This window comes from Biomphalaria glabrata, chromosome 9 (genome assembly GCF_947242115.1).
Source record: "Biomphalaria glabrata chromosome 9, xgBioGlab47.1, whole genome shotgun sequence".
In the NCBI taxonomy this organism is placed as follows: Eukaryota; Metazoa; Mollusca; class Gastropoda; family Planorbidae; genus Biomphalaria; species Biomphalaria glabrata.
In genome coordinates, this window is record NC_074719.1 from 33,689,463 (window position 1) to 33,712,573 (window position 23,111).

At 32.4% G+C, this 23,111-nt stretch overlaps 1 protein-coding gene across 3 annotated transcripts; it reads left to right on the forward strand.

Moving 5' to 3' along the window:
- The first annotated feature begins 29 nt into the window (after nt 1-29).
- Nucleotides 30-23,111, forward strand: LOC106052912 (uncharacterized). 3 transcript variants are annotated; one of them, XM_056040066.1, is made up of 9 exons: nt 48-94; nt 4,507-4,606; nt 5,137-5,235; nt 5,481-5,598; nt 7,439-7,540; nt 9,954-10,243; nt 12,099-12,153; nt 16,187-16,249; nt 19,550-23,111. In XM_056040066.1, exons 3-9 carry the CDS (start codon nt 5,137-5,139, stop codon nt 20,431-20,433), a joined length of 1,611 nt encoding a protein of 536 aa, XP_055896041.1. In that variant the 5' UTR covers nt 48-94; nt 4,507-4,606; the 3' UTR covers nt 20,434-23,111. The 3 variants fall into 3 exon arrangements, with proteins under 3 accessions (XP_055896043.1, XP_055896041.1, XP_055896042.1); XM_056040068.1 differs by lacking the exon at nt 4,507-4,606 and having other exon boundaries at nt 30-94; XM_056040067.1 differs by lacking the exon at nt 48-94 and having other exon boundaries at nt 4,375-4,606.

The window sequence follows — 23,111 nt, forward strand, 5'->3', positions numbered from 1 at the left end:
ACTTGTTTTAATCCATTTGTACTAAAAATAAATGTTGGAAAACCCGATATTATTTGTACGAATATCGAAAATTCTTGGCACTTTTTAAAAGAGAGTGAGTTGACATTTTCCTATTATATTGTCCCATTAATCCATATAGATTTTCATATATTATTGTAGAATAAATTAATTAGATTTTCTAATATACTTTATCTCTAAATACTCTTGTTTGTTATGACTTTTATTTTTACTTTGGCAAAGGGTAGGACTATAGACTTCAATGTGTACATTTGTTACAGGTGCAAATCTAAACAAAAACAGAACAAGTAATGTGGTAGTTGCTTATAATATATTTGTTTTTTACTACGAATTATTATCAGCTGCATGATAGTTACAAGATAATTTGGACCTAGTTAAAAGCAGGGTAGATTAGTCGCTAGCTACAGGAATGAAGAATGAAATGTTGACGATCATATTTACTAACCGTTACATTTTAACATCTCATAGTCTATATGTAAGTCTGTCATGCTTTAATGGACAAACTAAAAGAATAAGAAAAATTAATTGTAACCATCGCCAGGGTCGTACTTAAATTAGGTGCAAAGGTTACTTTAGTCTTCAGAAACTGAACCCATCCTTTTATTTAAATTTGTAGGACAAAGTTTTTTAAAATTATTTTTGTAATGCAATCAGAGACAATTATATCTTCGCATAGAACAACTCGGTTAACAGAGTAAAGTGGAAGCTGTAATTAAGAAAAATGCATAATCTTTAATACATTCATAACAAACTAAAAAAAAAATAATTTGTTACTGTTCTAGATGATTTTAAATTTTATTATTACAAAGCTTATTTCAGCTCACTCTGTCTGTATGGTAAAACCTTTGTACAATTTATTTCTCCCACACCCAATCTCGGATCAAGCTGAAATTTTGCACAATTATTTTTTTTACCTGAGAAAACAAGAATCAATACAGAAAACTAAGTTTATTAAGTATTGGTAATTAATTATTTTGGTTGGTATCTAGCTTGTAGGTCGTCACTTCAAACTTGGAAGATAATAATTTTGGTAAATAGTTTGTAACTTATAAAGCAAAAAATATGTACATATATAAAATAAAAGTAATAACTTCATTTGAAAACCTCAAAATATCAATACATATGTTATTTAAAAAATAATCAACGTATTTGTTTAATTTATGAAAGATTATTATAAGTTTTAATCAGGGCTGGATTTAAGTGTGCGGAGGTCCTGTGCAGAATGTTTGTGTAGCCTCGAGTCCCGTACAGGACAGTTACGACCGTAAGAAAAGTCTACGCCAGAGACACCTCCGGATCATTCCCTACGCATGGTTACAATCTAAGACCCAGAAAGAAATAAAGGAGGGGTGAATGGAGTGATTGTTAAATGAACTTGTGTGTTACCCGTGCATGTAATCGTGATAGTATTTGTAATCGTGTTCGCATTATCGTAGTCCAGTGGCGTAACTAAGGGGGGGGGGCCCAAATGGGTGTCCGAAAATTATTTGTAAATACATAAATTAATATATTTGATTGACAAATAGTGTCAACAGGTGTCTTTTTTTTTCAACATTTATGGATTAAATTTATCACAAAGACTAAACCTAGATCTAGGTCTATCAGTACGTTGACTGTTGACATTTTAAAAATATTTTTTCCCACAGAAATCAAAGTTTTTTTTTAAAGTTAGTTTTACATTTTAAACTTTGTTGCCACGAATAAAACTGCATAATATACAGCGAATTCCAGTTATCTTGTTACCTTTACTAATAATAAATCTAAACGGCGAGTATTTTGTGGCTACACTAATTAACCTTGAACCAAAATTTACAGAATCGAGTATAACAGATCTAAAAGTTATTCTTAATAAAACTAAAATAGTCCATTATTCGGGTTTGGCGTCTATAATTTCAGAATAAAACTTCACACTCGAGTTATGACCCCTCTATTTATCTTTCCTTCATTCAATGGAAACTCCCTTTTTATTTCCATCTAATCCTTTTGCTTTCGCACAAAACATAAACAACAAACAATGACGTAATATCATATAATATTAGCACATCCTTCCTTTTGAAGTTATTATCACACCCTTCCTTTTAAAGTTCTTAAGAGTGATATCTACTAGCAGGGCCGGTCTTAGCATTTGCGGAGCCCTATGCGAAATGGATCGCGGGGGGCCTAGTCTGGGTAGGGATAAGCATAATGTCAAAATTATTTTTTTTGAATTAGAAAATAGGCCTACTTTCGTCTTTGCAATAAATTTTTATCAAATGAAAGCTCGCAATGCCACTTTTTATTTATTGGCACCCCAAAATGTCAATTTCGTCTATTCTTCAGGAGATCTTAATAAATTCAAAAAAAGTTCAGGACTTTATCACATATTTTGCCTTTTCATGAGATTTCCTGGAGGCCCTGGAAAATCAGGAGGTCGCGAAAACCCTGTTAATTTATTTACGTTATAATGGTTTAATTTAATACTTAGAATTAGCACGGGGCCTATGAAAGCGCGGGTCCCACTGCGACCGCATAGGCTGCAGAGGCCTAAGGCCGGCCCTGTCTAGTAGGAACTTTATCAATTCGTCCACTTCTGGTTGTCTTGACTGGCACAAGTTCTCTAGACGTTGGTCTATAACTGTCTGATTCGTTTGTTCCAACAGTTTGCAGTTCATTGTCTTCATCGGTATCATAGTACCCAGAGATGTCATCATCGAAACTCTTATTCAAAAAGCGTTAATTTCTTCTGTATGTTTTTCCATCGTTTGTCTTTATGATGTAAGATCTTGGTGCTGAATGTTTTTTTATGACAACTGCTTTCTGACATGTTTGACCTAGACGAACTCTCCGACAGAATAATCTTTAGGTAGTCTAGCCTTTGCATCGTATTTTACTTTGCTTTTCATCTGTCGTTCGTTGAGTAATGTCTCTGCATTTTCAGCTACCGATGGTTTCAATAGTTTGGGATCAGTTGGAATGATTTCCTGAGTCTTCTACTCGTCAGCAGTTGTGATGGTGAATACGGCAGTCCACTTATCGGAGTATTTATATACTCGAGCATAACGAGATATGGATCTTTCCCACTTTTGTATGCTTTGAATACTTTTGTTTTTGCACAAAACATAAACAACCAACAATGACGTAATATCATATAATATTAGCACAGAATCTTCTTCATGCAGTGGAAAATTAAGAATTTTTTGCCTATCTGGAATTCTGTTCAAAGCTCCTGCGCCCAATTAATATAGTTCAGAAGAAACTACAAAAGTCTTGACTGCATATACGGGAAGCTGCTAAAGAAATTAGTACCCTTTCATGCTTTCTGCAAAATGATGAGAAACTCACAAAAACCAAATCCATCGAAAAAGCAAAAGAAGGTAGTGAATACTATGGATTCCCTGTAATCAAAACAACCAGAAGAAAGAAAAGACTTGATGGGAAGTTGAGTTCTAATATAGGACTGTCAATAGAACTGCAATTCAAACGTGTTGCAACGGAAGTGCTGGACAGATTTCATATGGAGATGAAGGGCAGATTCCAAAGGCTGGACAGAAAATGGATACCTTTGGGTTTCTTCTTAAACCAAGACACCTGTTAGTTAGATTGAGACACGCTTATGACAAACTGTGCTACTTTTCCTGTTTGTATGATGAAATAAATGGAAAATCGCTTTTTCAATGATGTCATTGATGCACGAGCACTTTTCATCAACAAACCAGTAATACAATCACCAATAGACATGTTTAGGAAAAAGGCTTCATATGGTAATAACGTGTGCTCAAACTTTGCAAACTCCTCCGAATACCGCTAACTCAGGCACTTCCATTACGTCATGTGAAAGATCATTCTCAAAGCTCAAGTTCATCAAAAACTATCTCAGGAGCACAATGACGCAAGAAAGGCTTATTATGGCTTTAATGTCAAAGAAGTCACAAATACTAGAAAGTATCGATGTAGTTGATGTTATAGATGTCTTTGCTGCACAGAATGCATTACGTGAAGCGATATCAATTGAGAGTTGTCACTTGTGCATTATTTAACTAATAAACAACGGTATTATTCATTAAAAGAGTCTTTATAAATATTTTTTTGTTAAGTTTACTGATATACTGAACCAATTTGATTTTGGGCTTATATATATTTGCGTACATTATCTCATGTCATATGTCGAATGTCAAAATGCAAGGGGCCCCCAAAGAGGTAAATCCCCCCGGGCCCCAAATCCCTAGTTACGCCCCTGTCGTATTCCGTGAATCGTGACCAGTTTGTACTGTGTTATTGTGTGTATCAGTCGTGTTTTATTGAAATAAAGCCTTGTTTCTTAGTTATGAGTTGATTTAGTATATTACAGAAATATACATTTTTAAAAGCATGCCATATTATAAAAGAAATTTAGTAATTGTAAGAAATTCTTCGTATAAAAAATATAAATTTGCTCATTTTAGTAACAAAAAAGGAAATAAAAATGTTTACACAATGTAGTAAATCCGGACCTACGTTTATACCTCCTAGTGTACACTCTAGGAAGACAACTTTTAACCACGACAGTGATACCAACTGTAGATTTGAAGTATTGTGGATGAAAATGCCAAAAAAAAAATAAATGTAAAAGGTAAGTTGCTGACCCAGCGTAATATGGATTTCTTCTCATTTGTGTGTGTGTGTGTGGGGGGCACTTTATTGTGAAGTTCCCTGGGCAGCCTTTCCTCTCTTAAATCTGGCCCTGGACTTAATAAATTTGTGCTTTTCTCGTTTTAAAATATAGCTTTACAACTTTTGCATATTTAATTTAAACACATAATGAAAGGTTTGCTTTTAAAACACAAGTATGCCATGCACTGCCACCTATCTTTAGTTGAGTTTTTCTAATTTTTATCTAATCGTGACAGACGGACGGAAAGACAACTAATAGTTGCTCATTACTAATAGTTCTTTTTCCACTTTTAGGGAGGAGGGCACTGAACAATAGACCAATACACTGCTTTAAGAAATAATGATGTTTTTGCGGATGGAATCTTGTTGTAATTTAACTCAATATTGAAATGATCCAAAGAGATGTTGATTATGTAGCTAAGTTTTCTAAAACATCAATTGAGCTCGAATGATAGAAAGTACTTTTAATTTTGCTTTTGTTTCTTGTAGATGAAGCCATACAAGGAAATAGTAGACATTCTAACACATTTACAAGTTGTGGATGAAATACATGTATTCTTAGTTAAGATGTTTGAGGAAATAGTTTCTGTAAGTAGATATATTTTGTAGAATAAATACATTTTTAAAAAGCTATTTGTAGTTTTTCAGCAATGTATGAAGAGCTCCAATAAAGCAGTCTTAGTCTTAGTCTTAGTCTTAGTCTTAGTCTTAATATCAATAAAAGTTTCATTAATATGAATTATATTTAGTAAAATATTTTTGGTTTATAGCTATTTATTTATTTATTTCATCCAGTAATTTTCTCATGTATTCTAAAAAAATATAATGATCAGATCAAGAAACAAGGTGAATTATGGGTTGAAGATAAACAGAATTTGACGTTCATGGAAATGAAGATATCTCTGACGAAAAAGATTTCAGGAGTATTGTATAAATGTTCTGATTTTTCAAGTAAGTTGAGACTATTTTATTCCTATGTAGTAATTGGTATTGACATGGGCGTAGCCAGTTTTTTTTACGGAATGGTGGGTTGGGATGGGGCGAACCCCGCCATATATATATATATATATATATATATATATATATATATATATATATATATATATATATATATATATATATATATATATATGTTGGTCAAGGAGCGCTGTGAGCTCCCCCATTAGGGTCCGGGCAGAGTCCCGCCGCCAGCCACTATTTTCTGTATTTAAAACACACCAAAATTGCATATTCTGAGGTATCCACAGTGCATTACCCTGCTATTAAAAAGTTTTACTGCAAACTCCTAATGTGCTATTCTTACTAACTTAGATCCTCCCGTATTGTTAAGTGCATTGGATGGCAAGCTGCCTCGACAAAATCTGTCACTGGCAATGTTTGAAGAGTCAGCTTACCTGGTGTCCAGTGCTCTGAGGATCTCCATTAGTACATGTCATGTATACATGTTATTTGCTTTTTTTATATTGAAGAGGTGGTTTTTAGCTTTAAACCCCGCTGAAAGTGGGGGTAAGCTTAAAACCATCTGAAGGGGGGTTAAATTTAAAGCCCTCTGAAAGAGGGATGTTTTAAACCCAAAACCATTCTAGGCTACGCTCATAGAATATGGTGACTGATGCTTTAGTCTTATATTAAAGATGGGGTTTTATTGTAACAAAAAATTTCGGAGGGGGGTTAAAATAAAAAAATCCCCTTAGCTATGCTCTTGGAATCTGGGGATTATCGTTTCCAGATTTTGTTTTATTTCTTTTTTTGCTTCATAGAAGAGTGGGGTTAAACCTCGAAACCTCCTGGTAGGAAGTTTTAAACTAAAAATCAGCTTCAAATGCGCTGGGGCAAGTGATAGTTTTATAATAAAATCTCACCTAAAATAAGCAAAATCAAAGCAAAATGTCAGTCACTAAATTCTGACCCCACACTTTGGGGGGGGGGGAGGAATTCATTTCGAGGGGGGTTAACCCTCCAAAACCCCTCCTCTGGCTACGCCTATGAGTATTGATATCTCAATAAAGTTTAACAAAACAATACCGTTACAATAAAAATGATTGTAAATTTAAATGAAAGAGGAGATCATTTTTTTTCTCTAATTTGGACGAAATGCAAAACTTAAGACAATGTTACAGATACGACAATTGATTTAGAGAAAAAAAATTAATATGACTGATCGAATATGAGAGAGAGAAAATAACAGAGAGAAATAGTGAAATAAAGAGAACTGCAAATCAATTTATAATTATATGCATTTAATCACACACACACACACACATATATATATATATAGACAGATAGATAGATAGATAGATATAGATAGATATAGATAGATATAGATAGATAGATATATATAACATTAATTTATAATAAGAAAAGAAAACAGATTTGTACATTTGCATATAACATGACAAAAAAGAGAACTATTCACATACGTAAACATAAGTGTAATGAGATAAAAGATTACGTGATAAAGAGTGTTACCAACTTTGGTCATCTTTACATAAAGAGAGAGTGAAAAAGAAAATATACATTAAAATTCATCACACATCCAAAGGCATTAGCCTAATAGAGAAAGAGAGACGGAGAGAGATGGAGAGAAGTGATCACGATACATAGAGTGATGGCCTATATTGAAAGATAAATTGGGTAAAGAGAGAGAGAGGGAGAGAAGAGATCCAAATATAGAGAGCTACACACATATATATATATATATACAAAGAGAATGACAATGGGAGGGATAAATATTAGTAAAAAATAATATTTGTTTTTCAGCTTTTAATTTTCTTTTAATTCTCTTTTTAAGCCAATAAGCTTAACAAGTTGACTGATAAACTTACCACCCGAGAGCATATTGAGACAGATGATGAATTAAGGAGAGCATTATCTTTAAACTTTGTCTCTTTAGGTAAACGAAATAATTTCTACCTTTTATAAATAAAGTCAATGCCAGTAAATTTGACTAAGGTTTAATCGTACCAGCCGCTTATTTTTTTTTATTGAAATCTTAATTATCAAAACAAAAATACTCTTACATAGAAATAGTTTTATTCGCTTATTGGGACTTCACTTCCATATTGCCGGAGCAAAGAACGGGTCAAGAAGTCAGAAGTTTCCACTTAAAGCGAATGCAAAACAGGTAAGCAAATTCAGTGGCGTAACATGGGGTGGCATGAAATGGAAAAAAAGGCACCGTTGCATTAGCTGACAATTTTTTAAAAATATCATTGCCTTGATACTAAACATGTTTTTGCAAACATAATGCACAGAACTATATATATATATATATATATATATATATATATATATATATATATATATATATATATATATATATATATAGTCTTTATTTTCTTGCAGTCACAAATTAAATTTAATTAAAATTCAATCACAGTGTCCAAAACATGTCATCATACCTTATAGATCTATTACTAGCGAAAGATTCAACGGTAATTTCAGTTATTCACCATCTGAATAAATATGGATTAGAAAAATGTTTTGATGTAAGCCTCTGATTCCCAACCTTTTTCTATAACGGAACACTTTGTATATTTGGAGAAATAGCGGAATAGTTTCCTTTTTTTTAGGTTGGATTATTTCCTATTTGCTTAAACAAAACACTACTAATAATTTAATCATATTCTTAATTAAGCTTTATTATTTATTTTTAATTAGGCCTATGTAACTTATAATAAGACTTATATTAAAATACATACAAAAAAGTATGCAACTAATAAGAAGGACTAGCTTGGAAGACATTGCGCACTTGAAGATCATATTTTTTTATATTCTCAGGCATAATATTAGTAAGATTGATTCTAAAGTCCGGGATGCTTGAAGCCTGTTTGTGGTTCTCTTCAAAGTCAACCGTAATTATTTAATGGTTGATTTTCATTTGTTTGTTTCATACAAGAGTCAGAACCTTGATTAGTTCATAGTGAAACTATCATTTTAAAAAAGTCCGTTACCGAGAAGAATGAATCAAATCAAATTTTGTTTACTTTCTGCATGGACTTTATAATTAATTCACTCGTTGACCTACTCGGTAATTGCTTCAATAGTTCTTGGAACTCCTAATTAGGTCTTATGAAACACTAGGGTTACGCGGAACACATTTTAGGAAACACTGGTGTTTTTCTCTTTAATTAAAATTGAAATACTTGGTATTGATATAAATATAGTCAAATCCATTTAATTTGACTAAAAGGACATTTTAAATAGCTACGTTATATCAAGAGGCCAAATGTAGTTAATATTTATCAAAGGACGAGCGTCTTCATACATTGCATTAACAGAAAATTTTAATTCCATCACTCTAAATTTCGTAAATTTTGGTATATTTTGTTTGACAACATTACTAGAACAGCACAGCTGATAAGATTTCGAAGCTTTAACATTTTAAAATGAGAAAATAAAAGCTGATTGTAACGCATGACTCCTTCTGTCTTGGAAGACAATGGATGCACCCAGATGAGTCAAAGTTTTGTTTTCGTCATGAGAAAGAAAAGACTCGTGTGTGGATAATTATTCGAAACTTGGGCTGGGATTTTGCCAAAGTTCATACATGTGTATGCATCCGTTCTAGGGCTAGCTAAAAGCTACAAGCACTACTTTCTTTTTCTTTCTTTTGACTAAGAACGCTTGATTTCTTTTGCTCTCGTTTAGGATCATCCCAACATGCTCAGTCTGTCTCCATGCTGTCCGATCTGGGGCTATTTCCACCCACATTATTTTATTGATATCTATGGTTCTGTCTCGCTAGCCTTTGGATCTGTCTCTCTCTACAAGCTCAGTTCATATGTTAAGTCACACTAAATAGGCTCTTCACGTATTGGAAGGTGCACAGTTAGAACATTATTTGTTTCGCATGATAAGAACTACCATTACATTGTGTAGAAGATAGTTTAGAAAAAAAAAATCTTTCCAATTTTATTTTTAATTTACAAATTTTGTAACCAAAAGTTCGCTAAAATTACATATCACATAATTAAAGTTTAATAAACATTTCATATACAAATAAACGTATAGCACGTCCGCAATTATTTCATTAGACTAATCAGTTATTAGGGTCAAAACGATTGTATTCTACCGTGTTTTAATAACCGGATTCGTCTCAAGTCATCTTTGTAAAAAAATAAATAAATACTAATTAAAAGCAATATCTCCATAAGCGCATGGTGTTATGTCATAAGCAAAGATGTATTTAAGAAACAATACATTTTAGTATTTATCTCACAATAAACATATCTTTATTTAAAAAAATAATATAAAATGTGCTGAAAATAAGTTTATCTTTTAGCATTCAAATATTTCTGTTTCAGAGACAGAACATCAACAGTTACTTGAAAAATTTAATGACATGAATGAAAAAGTTATGTTACAAAATTCAATACTAAATCGTCTCTTTAAAAAGTTTAAAAGTCAACAAATGGTAATTAATCATCTAGAAGAAAGTACAGTAACAGATAAAAAGTTAGCCAAAGTGAAAAATGAAATAATGCAGGAGCTTCAAGCTGCCAGTAGTTTTATGTCAGTTCTAGCAACTACGGTTGATAATTTCTCAAAAGAACATATTGATCTTATGAAAAAAGAAGAGGAAAAAGATGAAATGGTAAGTTAGTAATTATATGTATAGCTTTTTTGATTGATAATCTGATAAGTACTTACAATAAAATACTTTTTTTCCTTTTTAAAAAATGAATCAAATCCATTTATCTTGGTTTAATTATATACATGCATATATATATATATATATACAGGGTGCGTCAAAAAATGTATACATATTTTGAACTGTCATAGACACTTTATTTCCCGTTCTACAATGCTAAATTTCTGGACATGGAAAGCTTAATGTCAAATTTAAACAAGGTTACAAAGACAGTTTGTGTGGAAACACAAACTCAAAATCGGCCCCCGGAGTGGTCCACAAAGGCAGGCTTCAATATTTTCAGAAAGAACATCCAAATGAAATTGGAGAGAGATGAGAGATAAGAATAGAGAAAGAAGTTTGACAGATCTGTATATATATATATATATATATATATATATATATATATATATATATATATCACACATACACACACACACACATATATATATATTTATTTATTTTGATTTCTTGGATTGTATTACAAACTTTTTTTTTATTTAAAGACAAAAAAAGTCATTTTCTCAGACATTGTGGTCTATATGGCATATGATGTATAAGTCATCTGATTCTGTGGCCTACGGTAAACGAGGATGTCATGTGGCCAGCACATTGACCCACCGCTTTTGCTTTTCCCCAAATATTGTCAGGTACTCATTAGAGCTGGGTGGACTCAGAGACGCCCAAGGATCCCGAAATTAAAAATCCTATTCTTCACCAGGATTCGAACACGGGACCCAAGGTTTGGAAGGCAAGCGCTTTACCGATCATCCACCGCGCCTCCATTATATTTATTTACTTTATAATATTTAGGGTTAGGTTAAATATAGAGTTGAACTCTTTATTGATATATAACCATATAGCCATGTCTAACACGAGGGGTGAATGTTGGTATGGGTATATGAGGTGTATATGATTAGAAGTTAGTTGGTGACTGGGCTCTAAGAGAGCAAGCTGGTCAGAGTTGAAGACTGGAGTTTGAGGGATTTAGTCAAGAGTTGTAATAGAGGTTTTTGTATTGTAGAAAGACCGTGTTGGACGATGTACCTTTTGTTGAATTGATCTGATCATACTGTCTAGTGTAGATATGTTATATGGTTGAATAAAGTGTTTATTTGAAATAATTCTGAGTTGAAAATAAGTGAAAATTAAAATTTTGTATTAAAAAATAAATTCGTCTTTGCATTTTATACATTCTTAACTAAGTACAAAATCACGATCAAATTAACTTTACTTGACGAGCCGTGTGTGTAGCGAAGTCATACAGTAGATCATCAAAATTCTGTTTCCTCAATAGCAAGAATTGCCATATTATTCAATCTCTCTTCGTGAATTGTTGATCTTAAATAATTCTTGATTAGTTTAAGACGCGAGAAACTTCTTTCAGAAGATGCCACAGTTACAGTTCAAATCTTAGCTGCAAGGATTAAATTGCAGTGTTCACAATTCTGTTGAAACACTTTATCCTCTAGCCATCTTCAGCTTTTCGATGTGTGAAGTTTTTCACAGATTTATCATATTGTCTTTTCCTTTGACTTTTGGCTGGAAAGATTGCAACAACGTCCATGTTTCCAGGCAACTTCTTTTTGCTGTCACAAGAAGAAACAACAGGAACAAACTTAAAACGTTCATACACAACCACAAGCTCTTTCACATTAACCCTTATCTGAGAGATACCGATAACATCTGCTCGATGCTCGTTTCTGCACGCCAAAGTTCTAGATCCGCTAGTGGGTTGCTCATTACAGTTACGTGTTATGTTTATATTACAAATTATAAATTTCATTAAAATATACTTTTTTTTAATTTATAATTTTAGATACGAGATATATATGAAGACATAGAAAATATGCATCGGAAACACACTGTTGTCGGTAAGTGTTGCTCATGTTCATGCTCAGTCAGTCATAAATAGACTAGCTGTACACACCGGCTACGCCCGTGTACTTGCTCTATGTCTTTATATAGTTTAATTTAGCAAGAACGTTTTTTTTTCTTTCTTTTTTTTTTCTTTTTTGAATTGTAATATACCGGCCACACTCCAACAATCAACTTGACAAAGAAATTGTATGGCCCACTGTCTCTTGTCTTCTCTCTCTATCTGTCTCTCTCTCTTCTATCTATCTATCTATCTATCTATCTATCTATCTATCTATCTATCTATCTATCTATCTATCTATCTATCTATCTCGTGTTCGCACTCTGAAACCCCAATTTTTTTTATCCTGAAATTTCTTCGACATTGACTTTTGACTTTTGATTTGGAAAGACCCGCTTCATAATGCGCCCAATACGCACTTATATTTTGGGAACGTCAATTCTTTTACTTATCTGCTCCCACAAGCCAAGATAAAAAAGTTTGTCTTTTGTACACTTTTTTTACTTTTCTTCGGCTTTTGAACTCAATACATTTTATTTTTTCAAATCCAAGCAATGAACGGTATTAAACAGCAAATACATTTCTTCATACCATCAGTTTTAGGCTTAGAGGAAGAAAATGCAGTTACCGAAGGCCCCCATTGAATACCACATCCCGTTTCCCTTTCTACATTAATTTTGGTATTTTATTCTCTAAATAAACAGAAATTTTGTTGTTTTAACTGAAATCGTCTGTCTCTTTTTTGAATGTAGCAAAATCACGATAGATCTAGATTTATCTTTCTTAAATGCTATTACGATTATTATTATTGTTTTAACAAATTGTTTTTGTTACAAATTACCATTCTTTACTCTCTCTCTCTCCTTAGAAAAAAAAATTATCTATCGTATTATCGTAAGATATTAGGATTGTATTTTTTTTAAGATCGTGTCAAAAATAAAGCTAATATCACTTAAAACATATTAAAACTAATTAAATTAGGGGAAAAAAATACTTTACAAAAAATGTCGTGCTATCTTTTAATGCTTTAAATATGGGCTTTGCACTTTTAGGGAAATACCGAAAATCTAATACACCGGTTTGACTTAAAGCTAGCTGGGTTTCGCAATTAGAGGTGGTCAGGTAACGACTATTTTAAATCCTGTTCTTAGCCAGCACCTAGGAGGTAAAAGGAACCTGTGTTCGAAAATTCATGCTTAGCAGTACGACAGTTTAAAATATCTCTTGATGGATGAGGGAGTTGTATATATAGTAAATTCTACAATTTTCATTTATTATATTTTATTTATTTCTTATAATATTTATATATATAATTATTAACTGACTTTTTAAAGCGACTTACAGTGACATCACAATACATAGGGGACTGTAGGAAGCTTGGATCAAGGTATTTAGCGTAGGACTTTCCCAGAGTAGACCTAAAAATGTTATTATTCGTAAGAAGCCACAGAGACTATATCGTATCTTGTCAAAAGAAATTGTTGAACTATATATTTTTATTTTTTTTTTATTATTTTATACTTTGTGTCTTTTAAGAAAAAAAATGTATGTAAATTCTTAAAAGCTCAACGTATTCTTCTTTTAAAATAGATTTAAAAACAAACAAACTAGATATTCTACAATCCAGACATGCCAAAAGCTGTGGTATATGAGTCATAAACCGTATTGCTACCTCTCTGAGGGGCACGTGTCTGATTCTAATGAGAGATTTCTAACTTTAGAATTCACTTGAGATGAGTTTTGTTTGTTGGGGTATGTTACGTGAGCATGTTAGTGTAAATGTGAAATAGGACGAATGCGTGTTGAAAGGAGGAGAGAACCAAAATGGAGGAATAGAAACAAAGTAGTGTTCACAGTATTACTCAAGATTAAATTATTGACTAACTATGATTCTGTTGTTTTGATATCGTTGTATCTAAAGAGTCTCACCATATAATAAACGTAACAGGATATATGTAGATCAATCATCATTTATAACTCTGCATAATATTATATAGTGTTTTTGAGTTAATAATTTGTAGCAAAAAATATGCCGGTCTCTGAACACCCCTTAGTTTTTTTTTTTTTTTTTTTTTTTGGGGGGGGGGGGTTAGCATACAATATCTGCAATTAATCATAATCTATTTCATTCAAAATGTAAGCCAAATATTTTTAGGCTAATGTTTTGGAAATCATGGTACAAAAAATAGCTTTTGGCAGTGACTCAGGTCTCAAATCATGCGAAGATTCAAACAAGATAATCAAAATAGTTAATTTTGTTCAAAAAAAAAACTTACATTGTAATTTAAAATATAGATAAAAAAATGTAAGGAAATGGGACATGCACATTATCAATTTTGTGGTTCCCTAAAAAACATCACAATAATTATTTATGAGAAAAAAAATGTATAAAAAAACCGCGTGTCGGTAAGGTGCATTTTTCAATGGTTATTGATAAAAAAAATACGTTCAAAGATATTAACTGCCCTTTAAGATGAATTTTGAGGATGCATTCGTCTTACATACACAGTCTTACGAATTTGAAGTTGAGAGCAAGTATCTCTGAGGGGCTTTTTCTATCTTGGTATGTACCTTAAAAGATGCGTTTTGGAGACTGCTTTGGTGTAAATTTAATTTGCTTTCGTGCTTTCCATATTTTTCCCTTTAGATGCGATAAAGCGATTCTCACTTTCTACAGAGGTCTTGGGTCCAAAAAAATGATACGTTGGTACGATCTGCATAGTATATAAAAATTTGCTAAAATTCGCCTATGGATTGTCGTATTTTGAATTTTTTTTAAATGAGTCGACTTCTCGGATACTTGACCAATAAAATAGGAGGGAGCAATGAGATCAGTCATTCAACAGCCTCCTTTTCAGAAACTTAACTAAGAAAAAGATTATTATTGAATCACATTTAATTGTATAGCTTCTTACTGACCCATGTCTTTGTTATGGCACCATTAGGAATTAGTTATTTGAAAGGGAAAATTTTGACTTAGAGACAATGACGCGACTAATAAAGTCAAGGCTAGGATTTTTAGGAAAAATAGCGAAATGTAAACAATATACTTTTGAAGGCTTTATAAAGAGGCAAGTTATTTTGAAGGTACACAATTAGCTTGACGAAATTTTTGACGGTTCCCTTCGTTATTATTAAACTTCTGATTCGACATTTGCTTTTAATTAATTAACTTATAATAGTGTTGGCTTTTCATCTGTGTTATTTCAAGACTACCTCCGTTATAATTATCTGCATAAGGCACAGTGTGTAAGCGCCTAACACTTTATAACGATCAGTTCTTAAGATTCTTTTGGATATTAATATTTGAATAATAATAACGTTAGCCAGCCAATCGCCCATTCACAACGGGTACATTTACACCCCAAACAACTCTATTTAATATGGTGAGAGACAAAATTGTCGTTTTTTTATGTGTACATCATAGCCTCTAAAATTTGTGCGCATAATATTGAGTCCTTTCCTATTGCTTACAAAAAATTATTTTTTTTCATAAAAAAAGATCTTGTAGATGAAAAGGTAGACGTTTTAGATAAAGACATTGGTAAATTTAAAGAGGATCATTTCTCATAGATTCTTTTATAAAAATAAGAAAGATGTCTTAGCTATGAAATTACTAGTCTTAATAAATTTATTGACATGAACATTGTGCCAAGCGGTCTTTTTTAAAACAATACCTTTAAGCTAAGACAAATGTGTGTTGTTTTTTTTTTGTTAGTTTGATTTTTATAAATTAAAAAAAAAATATTATTAGATTTTTAATAATGACCTGCTTTTGTCAATTTCTACTTGATTAAAGCTGATACTTTGCTCAATCGTTCTTCGTTATTCATAACAAAACTTATCTAAAAAAATGTTAACCAATTAATCAACAAAATAGTGGTATTAAAATTAATTTTATTTTATATCTAAAAGGTATTACAGCATTGTAGCTATATGATAAATGTGAAGGTTTTCCACTTAGATAGTCTTTGCTTTTTGTTTAACTTTTATGTCTTTTGTTTGTTTTCTAATTTGACTCTCTTAAGTGAAAGTTGCAAAGAAGCTCAAGATTTTGAAAAAGAATACCGTGAAAATAAAGAAAAATCAGAGTAAGTACTTTAGAATAATTAAATTGTACTTGACTGTTTAAAAAATGTTAATTTGATAAACATAATGTATGTTGTTGTTTTTTTTAAAATAAGACGTATATAAAATGTGTCGCCTAGCAGGTTAATCTTTTAATAATACAAAATAAAGAAATATTGATGTTTGAATCAATAGTTTAGGCTCTTTAGATGTTGAGGGTAAGAGTCAGTGTACATTACTGTAGAGTGACACTTTTTTTATTTGCTTATTTGTTTAAAGCGTCATGTTTCTCTGCCCACTTCCTATGGAGTTCAAAAATATGTAGACAGATACATGACTTTCCAAAATAGAAATTACGATTAAAAAAAAGAGAAACTCTTATCCAAGATGACTCAGCAACTCATCACTTTATGGGAAAAGTCTTTTTTAGCGGCCCCCGAAAGGGGTATAGACGCTATTAGTTTTGTGTGGTCTGTCTGTTCCTGCGTTCGTCCGTTTGCCCCGTTTTGATCTCGTAAATCTAGAAAAGATATTGAAAATCTAACATCGTGATATTTTAGAACATTCAAAGTTCTGATGCAACGGCTACTTTTTTTTCTTTTCTGAAAGCGAAAAATTAAATAAAAAAAAATAAATTATGCAAGCATTTTTTTTCATAAAACTACACCATTTTTACAACTATTCACTATGAACAGTAACAAACACGGGATACTATTTAGTAAGGGAGATGACTATTAACCATATTTTTAACACATTTATGCAAATACAATGTAGTTTAAAAAATTTTTGTAAAAAAAATATAACAAAAAATTGATTGCGTTACCAATTTAAGTAATGTCAATCTTACAAACTACATACATTTACACCAAAAATTTTACTTTTTTTTAAGATTAAAAAAATCTATTTAGTATGCATACAAGTGGAGTTTAATTTAAAACCACAATTAATAAGCAGTGTTCCATATTACAAACGAGAACTATAACTTATAAACATATATCTGAAACAATTAACTAATGGGGAAAAGTTCTTAATATTTAAATGAAGCCATATTCGTTGAAGCTTTGAATGAGATATCGGCCCTTTACAATTCAATTAGATATTCATTCAATAACATCAGGCCAGGCTCACGTTTAACTTCACCTTCACCTATCCCTTACTCAGTTGGACCATTGGGGCACCACACAAGATCTGTCTAATGTCTTTCTCAATTCCTCTCTGTCCTTTGCCTTGGATAGAATTTCATTCACTGACAGGCCCGTCAATTTTTTGATGTTGTCTTCTTAACGCTTTCTCTGTTTTCTTCTTCTTCTTCTTCCTGGTACTGTTCAATTAAGATAGGTCTTTGCTAGCCCTGAGGACCGTGTGAACATAGATTTTGTTTATGTTTTTTTCACAGTGGTTAGCAGGTCGTCGTGGGGTCCAATTGCTGTATTAGACCTGTTTGTAATCTCTTCAATCGTGATGCGGTCTTTGTTAGTGACATTTAGGATTTAACCATATCGTCACAACTATCAGCTCATCGAATGCATATGAATATTAAAAACTAGAAAGATATTACCCTCTGCCCGCGGGTCTTAACTTGCGTATTGCTGATATAGTCACATATAGTGCATTAGAAACAATGAAAGAAAATAATAATGTTATAAGTAAAGTGAATGCATGAATTCATGAATAAAAATTTTATGAATGGAGCTAAAAATAGCTAATTGACCAGAATCCAATTTTTTCTGAAAACATTGGCTTGTGTACAGATCAATTTTAGGAAGCACGCGATATCAAGAATAGATATGCACTCATGGCGTACGAATGTATGTAAAAATGATTTAGAAAAACAAATTTGAATGTTAATTTGATACAAATTTGAAATGAATGGACTATAATTAGTATGTTTATGTGTTTAATTATAAAACTATCTTTTCGAAGAGAAGTTCTATCATCTTAGAGTTGAATTAGTGTTTTACACATAGGAACAGAGAGATGTGTAACATTTCGGGTAATCATTATGTCTAATGAAAGAATGTACGTCGGGAATTCTAAATTCGCAGATATAAGGAACGAATTTATGTAACACAAATTTGAAGGTTACTTTTATTAAATAATTGAAAACAATAGACTATATTTTGTATTTTCATGTGTCAAAGTAAAAAACTATCTGCGCAAAGTGCAGTTCTTAAAATTAGATCTAGATCTAGATACTTTCCATCCTTTCTCATGTAAACATGGCCTAGATCGATGAAGTTATAATGCTTTCATAGAGCTGGTCAACTTTTTTTTGAGGGTCTTAAGTTTGTTTTAGAGCCACAATACATACACTACAGTCTAAAGTAGTAGCCAAGGAACATTTATGCCAAGTTTTATAAAGATTGGTCAAACGGTTTTGATTTCTATTCGGCACATACATACATAAATACATACATACATACATGCATTCATACATACATACATACATACATACATACATACATACATACTTACATACATAAATGCATACATACATACATACATACATACATACATACATACATACATACATACATACATACATACATACATACATACATACATACATACATAGATACATACATACATACATACATACATACATACTTACATACATAAATGCATACATACATACATACATACATACATACATACATACATACATACATACATACATACATACATACATACATATATACATACATACATACATACATAAATGCCAAAACCGAATAAAGAGTTCCAGTCTTTTAGAGAAATTACTTTAAAAAACTGCTGGATGTCAGATACCAGAAAAAATAAACAGATACGTTTGTAAATTTTCAAAAAGAGAAATGAGGACAGCTGAACTGGTTTGACCATTTTGCAAAAACACGACTCGCTGTTAAAGTCATGTTGAAAGTAGAGTGCAGGGAGTACGAAAAAACGATCCTTCAAAGGAAAGCTGGTTCGACCATTTGAAAGAATAAACCATCTTCTTCAAAATCTAAAGGCAGTTAATGTGCTGTAAGAATGGAAGGATTTAGTTACGCGAACTGTTGCAACACTATACGACGAAACGTATAAATAAAATAGATGATACATATTTAGGGAGGGTTTTATATTTGAAAATAATAAAACTAATTTGAGGAGACACAACATTGTTCTTACTAATTTCAAGGATTTTAGTCAGATAAGAGAAGACAGTTAACAATAAACCTTTTTATCTTTACGCTGTATACGATTATGAGTACTTTTTTTTCATTAAATATATTTAATAATGTTTCATGTTGGTTTAATGTTAGATTCAGTTTTACAATCATTTTTCTTTTTATATATTCCAGCACAAGATTGCCGAGAGTCAAGGCAGGCTTTACCTGAAGGTAGCAAAGTTAATGCTTCAAATCATCAAAAACTTATTCCTGTCAAGGAGTTTTTACTATCTCATTTACCTTCAAGGTATCAACATGTTGAAATGTTGAACCTAATTCAATCCCTAGTTGATATTACAGTCAAACTTGAAGTTAGCGGAATGAGTGAAGAAAGAAAGAATTTTAAGACAAATAAACAAAGTCTAGAAATGGTTTTGAATCAAACACAAGTCAAAGGAGTGTCGAAAAATGTTGACGATGAGTCGAACAGCTCAAACACGATGTCAGTTATCGCTGCAAATGATGTTGCCTTTGGAAGTGGTAAAGTTGATGATGTTTTTATACGTACAGATAAAGATGGCCCTTGTCCATGCCCCAAGAAATGTCCAGAATGGGGAGAGATACGAGTGTTCACGTCTGCTCAGCTAATGTACGACGATGATGACGCCAAACATTTTCTATGTACTTTCTTTTATGACGATGACGAACAAGTCGATCAACTGAAATATGCTCGCGGTGAGCGAATAGTGCTAAGAGATTTGGAAAAAGATTTATGTATGTTTATTTGTGTCACTTGTGATGTAGAACTCATAAGAAAACTTGAAGGGATGCTAGACAAATTTGAACAAAGTTGGGAAGATGCTTTTGATAGGTATGCCAAATCTGTGAAATGGAAAGATGAAAGATTAACAGTAATAGTTTCACATCCATATGGTTTGAAAAAACACATTGCACTTGGTAAAGCTTCAGAAGATGGAGGTTCTGAAGGAGGTATACATTATGATACTCCAACATGTGAAGGTAGCGTTGGTGCGTATGTTTTAATGCCAGACTTTGATGTTAAAGATGATGTCTAGCAGCTAACATTAATTGCTTTGTTTTGTAATTGACGTTCTTTAAAATGTATAATCCTATATGCCTACTCTTGAGCGAGCAATTTTCATATATATATATATATATATATTGCATATGTGGATGTATCATGTTTTTCCATGTAGAGCTCTTTACCAGGATTGTTTGTATCTACTTTTGCATTCAAGTTCCCTTTTACATGTTCGTTCTAGTACAAACTATTTAGCATTAAATTTTCTTTATTTTCTTTTTCTGGTGCTGCATAGCACTGGATGATGGTTGTTTTCCTTCCCTTTGCAATAAACCTGGCTGACATTAGTTGTAATCCCATTAGTCCCATCCCAACAAAGCCTTTGATGCCTCTCTTGACAATAGAAGTGCTACTCCCTGTGTGTGATCGTGGTCTAGATCTTCATGTCCAGAATATATAATGCTCTCCTCAGTTGTCGGATTGCTTACACTTTCACTTAGGCGTAGAAATTCCCACAAACCTTGTTTTTTTTGTACTTTCTTAGTTTGTTTACCACTTCGTTAGTCACTATCATAAAGAGGTCTGAAAATCCAGGTCCCTATCTTGTCTTGGTTCTCAGAAGGTTTGTCGGTGCGCTAGCTTCCAGAGGGCTTTCACCAGTACACACCTTAGTCTCTTACAGAAGAAACTACCTGGCCAAGCTCTAGTTTATTTGGTGTATTAGCAGTTTTTGTTGCAACAGTTTAGTTCTATAAGGTTGTTAGCCTTACCATCACACCTCCTCTTTTTTCCGGACTTTAGACCTACAAGATATCCCTATAGAGTGTATACCTGCGGTGTTTTGATGGTTTTAAAATGTGCTAATTGGTAATTCTAATCCCTTCATCTTTATATACGAAACTTCCAATACAATCGATTAACTTTTCAATTAGTATTTCGTTTGCTAACATTTATTGTGGCTTTGTAAACAAATAGATGTCATCAATAAATCTGATAGTACAAGTTTTCTTTTCTAAACAAATGAGTAACTACTCCCACTTTAGGTAGCTTGGAATAATAAACGATTTTTGGAAATGGCTTGTTTAATACGCATCTATAACTCTAAGATTAAACTTAAGACGTGTCAGAGACATGATTGTAACGCTATGGTGTTATAATGTCCTCTGATTATTATTTCTGTATTCATTAATCTACATTCTTTTATTCAAAGTTTTTTGGATGTTCTTATGAGATGAAGATATTTTACTTCTAAGTCCGAACCTTCCGTAGAACGATGGAGGGTGGCAGCTAGCAGGGTATAAACCCGGGACCATCGAGAATTCTGAATGTATGTCCAGCGCTTATATCACACGACCTGGCAGCGATCTTGCTAGATCTACTAGCTAAATTAAATCTAGATTTTTAAGAATAGATCTGATATAACTCTTTTAAACTATATCTAGATCCAGGCTTTTATTAGTGTCATTGTAGAAAATTATAGACTAGAATTTCTACTTAAGATTACGATTTCTAGATGTCTAGATCTGTATGTATAAAGCAATCTTATAACATATCAGAGCTAATCTACTACTTTTGAAATTTAATATTGCTTTCAGTTCATTGATAGATTATCTATGATTTTTTACGTAAATCTAATCTTCTTCTTCTTCTTTCTCATTTTTATGTTGGAGCGTTCAGATGACTAGACCAATATACGATATAAACTGAGCAAAGGTTTCTAAATCAGGGAAATGTCCATATAGTTTTCTTTATATTTGGTTTGTGTTTTGGGGCCAGTGTCTGTACGGGCCTCTTGGTAAAGAGATAAGTTTTGAAGGACATTTCAATGGTTCAAATTTTTAGCTTCCGGTACATATGTTGTCTCATTGTGTTCTGTCCAGTCCTGAGTCGAAAGATTAGACGTTGATCTTGTCGGTATAGCTTATAATAGTCACCATCTTTCTTGTGATTCGTAAAAGAGCTTGTCCATTTCTTATTCACTTTATTTACTATTAGTTTCTTCATTTCTTCTGAATAGAGTGCAATGTTTAATTGTGTGTTTGTTCTCCCACTCTTGGCGAGTGTGTCAGCCTTCTCATTTCCTTCTATTTCTATATGCGCCTGTATCCATTGAATAGCAGATCTTGTGCTGTTGTTGTTTAGCTTTATAAGTGCTGTCCTGAGTCTTTTTGTGTTGGAGGAATCCGAGTTTTTTTTAAGCTTTGGAGGATTGTTTTTGCAAAGGTTAGAAAGACAATCTGACTGTGTGTGATACTTGGTTGATTTGCTAGTATGGTAGCAGCTAGTTCTAGTGCTTCCCTTTCTGCTCTGTGGCTGTCAGAGAGCTCTCCAGTTGCAATGAATTTTTCTAGTTTTTCTCCATCGGTCATTTGATGAGTATTCCAGCTCCTCCATTTCTGGTGGTTTAATGAGATGAGCCATCCGTGTAAACTCTGATCCACTGATTGCTGGGATAATTAGTTTGTAGAAAGAGTTCACTATTTTTTTAAGCTCTGTTAGAATGTAGTCAGATTTTTTAGTTGCAATAATGGTCTCTTATAATAGGAAGAGAGCTTTCGTCCCAGGGTGGAGATACATTATGATGTGTCGTGGATTACAGAGTAATTTTTTTAAAGTTGGTGTTTCTTTATCAGATTTAGAAATTCCTATATTAAATTAGTCTTTTTGAGGCGTTTTTTAGTGCCAGTTTTTGTGGATTTTTTTTTTTTTTTT